General features: G+C 68.4%; 3 protein-coding genes across 3 annotated transcripts in view; 2 read left to right on the top strand and 1 right to left on the bottom strand.

Annotated features, from left to right (window-relative positions):
* The window catches only part of CHLRE_26g756997v5 (uncharacterized protein), a 12,386-nt gene extending 11,770 nt beyond the window's left edge, over nt 1-616 (top strand). The window contains exon 13 of the mRNA XM_043072980.1: nt 1-616. This exon is cut by the window's left edge and continues 453 nt beyond it. The gene's annotated coding sequence lies outside the window, so the exon portion shown is untranslated.
* A 54-nt stretch (nt 617-670) lies between these two features.
* CHLRE_26g756947v5 (uncharacterized protein) lies at nt 671-9,346 on the top strand. The gene is made up of 9 exons (XM_043072979.1): nt 671-1,079; nt 1,195-1,431; nt 1,508-2,248; nt 2,649-2,863; nt 3,131-3,198; nt 4,134-4,878; nt 5,086-5,854; nt 6,381-7,569; nt 8,070-9,346. The coding sequence occupies exons 1-9, from the start codon at nt 978-980 to the stop codon at nt 8,546-8,548; spliced, it is 4,545 nt and encodes a 1,514-aa protein (XP_042914099.1). The 5' UTR covers nt 671-977; the 3' UTR covers nt 8,549-9,346.
* Nucleotides 9,347-9,518: 172 nt separating this feature from the next.
* CHLRE_26g756897v5 (uncharacterized protein) overlaps nt 9,519-12,045 on the bottom strand; it is a 10,602-nt gene continuing 8,075 nt past the window's right edge. The window contains exons 11-12 of the mRNA XM_043072978.1: nt 11,386-11,830; nt 9,519-11,086 (exon numbers count right to left, since the gene is read on the bottom strand). Coding sequence (XP_042914098.1) covers nt 10,310-11,086; nt 11,386-11,830 — 1,222 coding nt within the window. The 3' untranslated portion in view covers nt 9,519-10,309. The remainder of the gene's footprint in view (nt 11,087-11,385; nt 11,831-12,045) is intronic.

Below are 12,045 nucleotides of genomic sequence, written 5' to 3'. Positions count from 1 at the left end.
GGGGCATGCGGCATTGCAAGTCAGGATGGTGTGGGCCGCCGGGAGGGAGGGCGTGCAAGGACGGGGCCCCGTGGACCACTGCAGATAGACGTGGTGTGGTCGAATGCCCTGTGATGCCCCTGTGGTGCCCACGCAGTGCGGTGCGGTGCCAATGTGGTGCGATGTGGTGCGATGCGGTGCGATCTTGTGACGTGTTTATAATATTGATGCGACTGGTACAGGCGCGTGCAGCCGTATGGCTCTGGGGGGTGGTCTGATGGCGGTCGAGAGGCGTCAGTCGAGGGAGGCGGGAGCCGGTGGAGGAAAGGGCCGCATGTGCTGCGATGATGCGTCGTGTTTGCTGGCCAAAAATGATATGGCGAGGCGAGCGCGAGAAGAAATGAGCTGGTTTCGTGGCACCCCGAGCGAGAGTGAGAGATGAGTGGTTGGTCCTGACGTGCTGCGGGCACGAGCACGGTAACCGGAGACGTGTGGTTGTGCCGAACCAGCTAGCCATTGCAGAAGCAATCAAGACATTTGGTTTGCCAGAACCGCTGATCGTCTGGCCCTTGTCCTTGTGCCTGACGACGCACGCTCAGCTTGCTCATGCTCTTGATGACCGTCATAACCGTGCGGGGTTATCGCCTTATATTGTATGCAGTCAAATGGAGCACTGCGCTCTTACCATGCACTAACTACCAAACATGCACTAGGACTCCAAAATGAAACCGACAGGTTGTCTGAGACAGCTTCTCGTGCGCGTGCGCTGCTTGAGCTTTGTCGTGCTGGCTAAAGTTACAACAACTATCAAGTATGAAGCGCATAATAAATTAGCGTATGCCCTATTTTCGGGTTCTGGCCCTCGTTGACTTTGCCTTTGCGCTATGCCGCGCTCGGCCTTCTTCGCGGCTAAGGAAAGACTTCTACAAAGCGAAGGAGCCACTTCCTCCTTGTCGGATGCGAATACCAAAGCGAGCTGGACGGCGACCTCGAGTTCCATGGAACACTCGCTCGGCGTGCGTGGGCTTCGGTTCCCGTCCAGCCGCAAGTTCCTGTGGGACAGGACGCCGCTGGGCCAGCCGCTGGTGGTGGCGCCGCAGGTGCGCAGTGGGCCGTGCGAATGGCCACACGCAACATCCCTGCTGCTCTCGCTCCTCCCCGCCACACACCAACATGTCTTCTTCCACCCTTTGCCCCCCTTTTGCGACCGCGCAGGCCCCGATGCTGGAGCTGCCCTCCGACCTGCACCTGCAGCTGCTGCGCCCCGGCGCCCCGCGCCCGCCCACCCTCCTCGCCGCCCTCGCCGTGCGGCCAGCCGCCCCCGGCGGCCCCACCTCCGGCGCGCAGCTGTGCATCTCGCTCAGCGCACCGCCGCAGCCCGCCGGCCTCCCAGCAGCAGCAGCAGCAGCAGTAGCAGCACCGCCGCAGTCGGGCCGGGGGCCGCACGGAGAGGTGCTGGAGCTGCCCGTGCAGCTGCAGTGGGGAGCCCCCGGTGCGGCGGGCAGACCTGCTACTGCCGCTCCCGCAGCCACTGGTGCTACTGCCGGAACTGCCGCCACCGCCGCCGTCACTGCCGCTACTGCCGCTACGGCTGCTGTGGGGCAGCAGCTGCGGTCCCTGGCAGTGGAGCTTCAGGCGGGGCTGGACCGCCGCCGGGGGGGGAGGAGGTGGTGGTGGTGGTGACGGTGGCAGTCGTGGCACGGGGGCCGCAGCCGCAGCAGCAGCAACGGCAGCAGCAGCAGCGCCTGGGCCCCTGGCTGGGTCGCGGCTGCCCCTGTCCACAGGCCTGTCGCTGGCGGTGTCGCTGTCGGTGTCGCTGTCAGGCGACCCAGGGGCCGGCGCCGCCTCGGCGTCACACAGCAGCGCAGCCCGGGCGGCGGCAGGGGCGCATGCAGCGGCGGCGGCGGGGGTGGGGGCAGATGCAGGGACGGCGGGGGCAGGGGGGACGGCGGGGGCAGGGGCGGCGCCTGCGGCGCTCCTGACTGCTCGGCTGCTGCTGCCCGCGCCCTGCCTGCGCCTGACGCCGCTGCACAGCCGCCGACTGGTGGACGGCCCGCTGGCCGCCCAGCTGCTGCAGCTGCTGCTACTGCCAGGGCCGCCGCCGCCTGCTACTGCCGGGGCCGGCGCTGCTACTGCTACGGCTGCTGCTGCCAGCACCGCCTCGGCCGCCTCATCATTATCCTCCGCTGCTGCTGCCGTTATCAGTAGCGGCTACCTAACAATGGACCAGGCGCGGAGCCTGATGCCGCTGGGCGCGGGCGAGGCGGCGGTGAGGAGCTGGATGGGGTGGGGATGCGGGGTGAGGGAGGGGTCAGGAGGGGAAGGGGGCGGATGGGGGGCGTATATGCCAGAGGAGTTCCGGGGGGGGGCAGCACTCAGATGAGGGAGGGGAAGGGGGCGGAAAAAACGGGAGGGAGGTGTGTGGGGGGCGGTTGAGGGGGGGGCCGTGGTGGTGGGGGGGCTGCTTCACGTGCCGCAGGCTGCATACTGAGGGGTGAAGGGTGCCAGGCAGGGGGCTGGGCCGTGGGGTTGGGCTGGGCTGAGCCTTACATGTGACCGTGTGGCGCCGCCGGTGTGGTTGCGTGTGGTGTGGCGGGGCGGGGCGTGTTGCGGTGGGGGTCATGTCCGAGGGGGCGGCCTCACCCCTCCCCTCCCCCCTTCCCTGCCAGGTGTACGGCGTGCCCCTGGTGGGCGTATGGCTGGCCGCTGCTCCCGCTCCTGACGCGGCTGCTCCCGGGGCTGGCGGCGCGGCTGGCGGCGGCGGCGGCGCATCGGGGCTGGGTCTGGGCCCGGGTCCGGGGCTGGGTCTGGGTCTGGGCCCGGGTCCGGGGCTGGGTCCGTTGCACCCGGCGGTGTATGGCGCGGCGCTGCAGTTCGCGTACAGGTGGGTGGGCCCTGAGACCCTGGCGTGGGGGTGCGGAGGGGAGGGGAGCAAGATTGGTTGGGTTTGGGGTTTGCGCCTCCTGGCACCCACCTTATGCGCATCCCTACTCCACCCCCATTTTCGCCCCTTCCTGCCAACCTGCCTGCCCCTCTGCCCTCCCCTCTCCTCTCCTCTGCCTGCCTGCCCGCGTGCCTGCCTGCCCTCCAATCACCCCCCCCCCCGCCCTCCAATCACCCGCCCGCCCCCCCCCCCCACACACACACACAGTTCCGCGCTGCCCGACCGCGCCCGCCAGCCTCCCGACGGCGCCTTCCTGGTGTTGCTGTTCACACCAGGTGTGTGTGTGTGGGTGGGTGGGTGGGGGTGTGGAGGCGTGTGTATGGGTGGGTGTGGAGGCGTGTGTGTTGGGTGTGGAGGCGTATGTGTGGAGGCGTGGGGGTGGGTGTGGAGGCGCGGCGGTGACGGTGGGGCAGAGTTGAGAATGCATGAGGACAGGCGGGGTAGATGCTTACCAAAATGTTCACCCTTGTGTGAGTGTGTGGGTTCCAAAGCTGTCGGACCGGGCACACGGCGTTGCTCGCTGCTGTAACAGCTGGGCATTTGGATGGCGTAGGGTGCGGTAGGGTGCCGTAGGGTGGCAGTAGCAGTGTGACAAGGCGTGGAGTGCTGAGTGACTGGCTGGGTTTCACACACACACACACACACACACACCTCTTCCAATAGTGTTATTGTACTTAGTGGGCGGGATTTGGGACGCGTGATACCTAGCTTGTCTGCTGCACGCCGCCTCTCTTATCGCCGTTGCCATTCACATGCCCGTGACACTTCCTCGCTGCCGCCCTATGCTCATGCTTCCACCTTTGCCTATAGGTGAGCTCGACTACGACCAGCGGGCGGGAATCCGGGAATTAGGCGTGCTGGGTAAACGTTGTTTAGCGCGCCCAGGGTGCGGAGCATGGACGCATACAGGTGCATCGCGGGGTCAGGCCGAATGGTCGCCCGTGGGGTTCCAGGCTTATCGCGGGTAAGTATGACTACCTGGGTCACGACAGTCACGCAACGCTCGGTAAAATGGTGGGTATCGGTAAGTAACTCCGTCGCGTCGTTGGGCGGGCTTTCGTTTCGTTTTTTAACACACACACACACACACACACACACACACACACACACACACACACACACACACACACACACACACACACATGTTCTTGCGTCGCTTCCCTCTCTCCCTCCCCGTTCCCTCCACGCGCCTACCCCACCACCCGCACAGGCAGCCCTGTGCCGCGGTGCTACGAGGCGGCCTTCATCGACACACCCGCCACCCCCACCGCCTCCACCTCCGCCGCCACCACCTCCCCTTCATCTCTGGCCGGAGTTCCAGTCGGGGCCCCAGCCGCCCCACCCCACACGCCCCACCCCGACGGCCTGCTACAGCCTGCGCCGGGTCCCTGCCCGGCTCCGCCGCCGCCGCCGCCGCCGCTGCGGCTGCTGCCGTACTGCGCTACAGCCTCGCTGTGTGGCCAGACGGCGGCGCCGCTGCAGCTGCAGCCCTCGCTGGACAGGGGCTTGCTGGCAGCGCTGGCGGCGGCGGCGGAGGGCCCGGCGGCGGCGCCTGCTGCTACTGCTGCTACTGCCGGTAGGGCGCCGGAGGCTGCTGCTACAGCTGCTGCAGCGGCTGTGGGCGGGGGAATGGTGCTCTCGCCGCCGGGGTTGGTGTCGGGGCGGCCCGGCGGCGCCGACGGCAGTCAGAGGCAGCAGCAGCCAGGCGGCGGCGCGTACGGCCCTGGCGGTTACAGTTACGGCGGTTACGGTTACGGTTATGGTTACGGCGCTTCTTATCAACACGACCGTGAGCGGGTGATGACCAGCCCCAGCAAGGCCATGCGCGTGGCGGCGGCGGCGGCAGAGGCGGAGGCTGAGGCGGCGGAGGTGGAGGCGGCAGCTGCAGTAGCGGCGGCAGTGGCGTCAGCGGCGGCAGTGGCGGAGGCGGGTGACGGGCCGCCGCGGGACCCCAGGTGCGTGCGTGAGTACGTGAGCGCGGGGCTGGGGGGTGGGGGGAAACTGGCAGCATACTGGGCGGGAGCGGTGATCGATGATGATGGGGGGTGGTAGCGAACTGCCACCCCCGATCACACCCCGCCGCCGGCTGTCCCCACACGCCCCATGCACCCGCCCCATGCACACGCCCGATGCACACGCCCCATGCACACGCACCCGCACAGGCTGCTGGTCCCGCGCCCCTCCCAGAAGCAACAAGACCCACCACAACAGGAAGTGCAAGGCCGGTGGGGGACGGGCGGCGGCGGCGGCGGCGGCGTAAGCGCCTACAGCCACGTCTCGACCGGCAGTGGCATTGGCGGCGGCGGTGGTGGCGGCGGCGGCGGCTGGCAGGGTGTGATGAACACGCCCGCCGCCGCGCCGCCGCAGACGCAGCACCAGCCGCTGTCTCTGCCGCAGCACCCGCCGCTGTCTCTGTCGCAGCACCCGCCGCCGCAGCCGCCGCTCCAGGCGCCTGCCACGCCCCGTGCTACTGCTGGGGCCGGGGCTGAGGGCCGGTACGGCGATGGCGGTGGTGGTGGCGGCAGCTGGAGTACAGAATGGCGGGGGCAGGGGCACGGGCAGGGGCCGGGGCTCGGCGTCGGCGAGGGCACTGCCGCCGAAGCTGCCGGGGAGCGGCTGAGGGCGCTGCGAGTGTCTGCCACGTCGGCACCCGCTGCTGCTGCCGCCGCCGCCGCCGCCGGAACAGCTGCCTCCGGCTCCGCCGCAGGCTCTGCCGCTGCAACACTGACTAGACAGCAGCAGCAGCAGCAAGCGGCGCGGCAAGCGCTACAGGCGGCGGAGGGTGACTGGCAGCAGCAGCTACAGCCTCAGCCTCAGCTACAGCCGCCGGCGTCATCGTCACCACTCTCATATTCGACACCACCACCAGAGCTGCTACTGCCAGCCAACACGGTGCTGCTGCAGCAGGAGGTGGCGGCGCTGAGGCGGCAGGTGGGGCGGGGTGGGGTGCGGGGGCATGAGCGTATGTGTGTGTGTGTGTGTGTGTGTGTGTGTGTGTGTGTGTTGTGTGTGTTTTGGGGAGAGGGAGCGCAGCAGGCAGTGTACGGCATGCCTGCCTGGTGGGTTGCGTTGGGTGCGTGCGTGTCAATAGGTCTGAGGCACGCAGGGGCGCGTGCGAAATAGCCATGCATGGCTATGGCGCAGCCACTCCGCTCCCTACCTGACGCGTGTCAGCACATCAACGGCCTCCTGCCCTTCTACCCCTGCCGAATTCTTGTCTTGATCAAGTGGAATTGCCCCGACTCGTCACTCGTTAGCTAGGCTGCCAGGCTCTTCACTGCTTGTAGTGCGCACGTGTGTATTACTATGCCCAGGAACCCGCATGAGTGAACCCCCTACGTCCCTTGGTTCTCACCCACCCACACATGCACGCACACACACACACGCACACACACGAACACACACACACACACACACACACACACACAAAAAAACCCAACAACCCAACAACACACAGGTGCGGCAGCTGCAGGCGGAGTTGTACGAGCTCAGGGCACGGGAGGAGCAGCAGCAGCAGGAGCTGGTGCGCCTGAGGCGGCAGCAGCAGCGGCAGCAGGGGCAGCAGGGGCAGCAGCAGGAGGAGGAGGAGGAGGAGGAGGAGCAGGAGGCAACAGTGGCGGGCGGCGTTCCAAGCGGCGGCGACGGAGGTCTAGAGGGGAGCCCGGCACAGGCGCAGGCGGCGGCGCAAGAGCCGCGGGCGGGGGTGGCGGCGGGGTCAGCAGCAGCCTCGCACGCCGGCGGGTTTGTGGGCCCCGCCGCCGACGTCGGCAGCACACGGCCGCATCATCATCATCCCACTAATCCTGCAGCCCCGCACGCCGCCGCTCCTGCTGCGACTGCTGCTGCGACTGCTGCTGCCACTGCTGCTCCTGCTGCTGCCGCGGTTGCCGCGGTTGCCTCGGGTGTCGCAACAGTGGGCGGACTGACGTGCCGCTGGGGCGCCGCCTCCATTACCACCACCACCGCCGCCTCCACCTCCACCGCCACCTCCACAACGGCCGCCACCGCCGCCGCCCCCATCAACACTGTCACAGCGCTGCAGCCGCCCAGCACCAACACCACCTCCAACAACACCACCACCGGGCGCGTGTCACTGGCGGCGGCGGCGGCGGCGGCTGGAGGCACCACCCCCACGCTGGCAGCAATCGGTCACAGCGGCGGCGGGGGCGGCGGCGGCGGCCGCTACGGCAGTAGCACCAGCCCGCAGTCCGTTGCCGCGGCGGCGGCGGCGGCGGCGGCTGCGACACCGGGCAGCGGCGGCGGCGGCGGCGGCAGCGCCCAGCGCCGCCTGATTCTCAAGGCCCTCCGGCGGCGGCGGCGCAGCAGCGGCAGTAGTAGCAGCGGCGGCAGCAGTAGCAGCGTCCTCCTGGACGGGGTCGGCAGTAGCAGCGACGAGGGTGGTGGCGGCGGTGGTGACGAGGACGAGGCCGCCGGCGCTGCTGTGGGCCGCGATGAGGCCAATGCCGGGGGGCGGCGCGTGGCGGCGGCGGCGGCGGCGGCGGCGGCGGCGGCGGCGGCGGACTCCCGCAGCAGCGGTAGCAGCAGCAGGTGTTGGGCACCGGCGGCGGCGGAGGAGGCGGAGGCGGATGCGGTGGGAGCGCCGGTGGCGCGTGCCAATGGCAACAGCGACAGCGAAGACGACTCAGGTGGGTGCAGGGGCGGAATGGGGTGAGGGCTGGAGGGCATTTCATTGCAGGAACTGGCAGGAAGTAAGATGGGTTGGCAGCGGGAGGGAGGGAGGGAGGGAGGGAGGGAGGGAGGGAGGAAGGGAGGGAGGGAGGGAGGGAGGGAGGGAGGGAGGGAGACGCCCCAAACGGGCACGGGCACAGGCACAGGCGTGCATACCGTACTGCGTTGCTCCGGGTGAGGGCGCAAGGGACATTGCGGTCAGGCACACGACACCCCTTCAACCCACACGCACCCTTTGTGAGCCAGATAGATGTGTACGTGTTGATTGCAAATGAGCACCAGAAATATTGCTCGGGACGAAGCACTCGGTCAGGCGGTTGCACTCAAACTGTCAACAACGCGCAAGCACCAGTAATTTCGGTTTGGCATGTGTTTGCCTGTTTGCGTACATATCGCAACATGTCTTTGTGGTGAAGCCCCCGGCGCGCGCCCTTCCACTCCCTGGTGTCGCGAGCAGACGAGGACGACGCCGCGGGGAGCGCGGTCACCGCCGCCACACGCGGCCGCGGCCACCCCCACTCCCTGCACCACCGGTACGGACCCCGCGGGCAGCAGGCACCGGCAGCAGTAGCAGCAGCAGCACCCCAGGGGCTGGGGCCTCCGGCTACAGCTGCTCTCCCACTAGCAGCAGCAACAGCCGCCGTGGGGCACAGCAGCAGCCTCGGGTACGGCGACAGGAGTGGCGGCGGCGGGGCGGCGGCGGCGGCTGCTGCTGGTGGTGCTGCTACTAGCAGCAGGGCGGCGCTATCGGCGGCGGCGGCGGGGGCAGCGGCGGTAGGGGCGGTAGGGGCGGTAGGGGCGGCGGGGGCGGCTCGTTACGCGGCTCATTATGGTGGTGGTGGCGGCGGCGGCGGCGGCTGGGGTGACGAGGACGAGGATGAGGATGATGATGCGGTGGAGGCGGCGCTGATGGCCAAGTACGGCATCCGAATGTAGTCCGTTGCCGTACACCGGTACGGTGTGGGGGGCGGGTGCGTGGTCGGCAGTTGAATGGTACCGTACATCATTGATTGATTCAGATGGTTCTGCAGGCTTTTGTTTATGGGCTTCATGGGACTTCGTTGCAATGTACGTGTGCTGTGCGTGTGGTAGCGCTTCGTTTGGCATGGAGGGCAATGTATGCCCGTATCGGGTCTTGGGGTCTTGGTTGCTTGTTGGTGATTGGCAGGATCAGCTGGTGTGGACAATGAAGCGGATGTGCCGTCATGCGTGCTGGTGCCCGCGAGGGGTCCGTGCGGCATGCATACATGCGGCTGCCCCCGCGGGATGTGCCTGCTGCTGCCTACCTGCTGATACAAGTGTCGTTCTGCGCCCGCCGTGTGTACGTTTATGATTTGCCCGGAGTATTGGCCCATCGCCCCACCCTGCAGACAGACAGCAGCACACTCAGGGCGTGGATGGATTAAGGGAGCCGACAGGCCCGCCGCAGGGCTTGCATACATCTCCGGGGGGTAGGCCGCCGCCGCTGGCGAGAAGGGCCCTAACCACGACGTTATTACCACGGCATCCAGGGGCCCAAAAACCCCGGAAAGGGGCAGTTGACCGGATTTGGGGCGGAAAGGGGTAGTTGGTGAGATTCGGGGATCGTATGCAGCCCCAGAGAATGCACCCCCGGAAATGCCCAATGTTTCTCGCCCGAGGCCCTGCATTGGGGCCCGCTTCTTGCCGCTCCCCGAAGATGCAAGCCCTGCGACGGGGTGTGCGGCGGGGGTTCAGTCCCCATTACCGTATTACCCGCGCGCTACCGACACGGACACGGACACGTAGTCACGTATCGGCGGGCGCCCGGCTGCTGGCCAGCTGCTGGGTTCCCAACTTCCCACTTTCTTTTTTCTGCTGGTGCGTGGGGCTGAGAACGGTGCGTGCGTGCCGCCCCCAGGCACGAGTCAGCTGTGAGCGGGCATCAATCACTGCTGTATCCGCGCGCGACGCCTGAACACGCGACAGTGTGACACGTTTCATATTACTGACACGTAGGGACGGGCACAGGCGGCGCAGGCCTAGCAGTCTGGTCGGCAGCACGTGCCACCACGCCTGGTGCCCGGGCGTTCCGCTGGCGATGGCGACGGCGGGTGAACCATTGGTGCACGCAGCAGGGCTTACTCGCACGATTTGTCGCCACAAACTAATGGTATGGTGTGCAAATAACAGCCGGGCATGCTGTGCGCGATGAAGGGGTGCTCACTACTGCCCAGGCCGAGGCTGGAGACCAGAGCGCGTATCTTCCATCCGGTTGCTTGCCTTCCCCCAATCCGGGCCCCCGAAAGAAGCCAACGGCCTCCTTCCCGACCCACGTCACCGCGCCTCAACACCACTGCCACTGCCACTGCCACACACACACACACACACACACACACACACACACACGCAATGCATAGCATATGCAGTTGTCACCTGCCCCTCAGTCAATGCTGCACTCGTAGGCTGAGTCCACTGTACGTGGCCCCAGAGGCCCCGGACGAGGCGGCCCCCAGCAGCCCCCGACGACAAGCACCCCCCCACGCTCGGTGCCTGCTGCCGCCCTCACGCCGTGCCGGAAACGCAATACCTTACAAGCAAACACCCGCACGCCAGGCCCTTGGCTCTACGACTGCACTGCGCTGCCATGCACCGCTCCCCATGCATTAGTGGTCAGAGTTCAACGAGCCACCCTTTAAACAGCCCCATGCCCCTATTTGCTGCCATCAACGCTTGCTGCTACCGCTCTCCAGCATGCCCAGCCTCTGCCGCCGCCGCCGCCGCCGCAATGGCCGCCACCACGCGCGCATCCACGGCCGCCGTCGCCGCCCGCACCCGTGCGTCCGCCGCCGCGCAGCGCCGCCGCACATCCAGGTCATCGTCCTCCTCCTGCTCCTCCCGCTGGTGCTGCTGGTGGTGCTGCTGCCCGCGTGTGGCGGTGCCGCCGCCGCCGCCGCCGCCGGCGCCAGTACTACCGCTGCTGGCGTGCGGGGTCGGCGCGTCGTACGACAGCGATGAGGTGTCGTACAAGGATGCGGCCGAGTACGGCAGGAGTGATGAGGACGGCTCGGCCGCATCAGTCAGGCTGTAGTCGGCGTACGGCATGGCCATGATGGCGGACACGTCCGGGTCGGCCCCGGCTGTAGCAGCAGCAGCGGCTGCGGCTGTAGCAGCAGCTGTAGTAGCAGCGGCTGTAGCAGCGGCTGTAGCAGCGGCTGTAGCAGTAGCAGCAGCGGCAGCAGTGGCAGGCGCGGGGTCCGGCAGCAGCAGCTGCAAGCTGCCGTCGGGGTTCTGCACCAGCGCGCCGCCGCCGCCAGCCGTGGCTGTAGCGACAATGGCTGTAGCGGCAGTGGCTGTAGCGGCTGCGGCTGTAGCGGCTGCGGCCGTGGGATTGGCGCCGCTGCTGGCTGCAGCTGTCGTGTCGCCTGCTGCACCTCCTCCTCCTCCGCCGCCTCCGCCGCCTCCTCCAGCTGCGTCATTGCTTCCGCCTCCTCCTCGAGGGCGCATCATGGGGATCTGGTTGTGAGGGGGCGGGGGTGCGGGTGGTGGCGGCGTGTGGCATTTGTTGTCGGTGGCGACAGGTGTTTTGACGCATGAGAGGGGGCCAGGGTAGTGCAGGAGGCACCCCACACGCACGTCCTCACATGCCTGCACGTACACACACCGATAGCCCCTGCCAAATCAAGCAACACCGCAAACCCGCCCCCCAGCGCTGCCACGTGTTGATGCAGACCCATCGCCCCACACTTTCCCGGGGTGCCCGCCGCAAGCACGTGCCCCCCACACGCCCCAAACCCACACGCACCCACACGCACCTGGCACATGACCATGCCGACCACCACCACCTGCTCCCTCTCCCGCCCCCCGCCGCCGCCGCCCCCGCCGCCCCCTCCCGCCGCCTCCTCCGCCCCTCCTGCTGCCCCTCCTGCTGCCGCTCCTGCTGCCCCACTGCGGCCGCCACTGTTGTGCCGTATGAGCTCCACCGCCAGAGACTGCAGCGAGGTGACCACCGGTGCTGCCGACCCTGCCGCTGCCCTTGCCCCTGCCCCTGCCGTCGCGGCCGGGACCAGGGCCGTGGCTGGCGCCACCGCGGCGCCACTGCAACCGCCACTGCTACTGCCAACAGCAGCGGCCGCCGCCAGCTGCGGCTGTAGCGGCTGTGGCTGTAGCGGCTGTAGCTGCATGGGCGGCTGTAGCTGCATGGGCGGCAGGCCCAGTCGCGGGCTGGGCGTGGCCAGGCCCCCTCCTCCTCCCCCGGGGCTGGCGGCGGAGGCGGCAGGTGTGGCCGGCGGCGGCGGCGGCGGCGGCGGGTGCGACACAGCCGCGCCGGTGGCGGAACCCGGCGGAGTCAACAGGCCCGCCCCGGCGGCGGCCCCGGCGGCGGCGGCAGAGGCAGAGGCAGTGGCGGCGGCGGCGGTGGCGGCGGCGGCGGTGGCGGCGGCGGCGGCGGCGGCGGCGGCGGCGGCGGCGGCGGC

The sequence above is a fragment of the Chlamydomonas reinhardtii genome (assembly GCF_000002595.2).
Source record: "Chlamydomonas reinhardtii strain CC-503 cw92 mt+ unplaced genomic scaffold scaffold_26, whole genome shotgun sequence".
Classification (NCBI taxonomy): Eukaryota; Viridiplantae; Chlorophyta; class Chlorophyceae; order Chlamydomonadales; family Chlamydomonadaceae; genus Chlamydomonas; species Chlamydomonas reinhardtii.
Note: the sequence above shows the minus strand (reverse complement) of the source record. Positions and strands in the feature narration are given on the sequence as shown.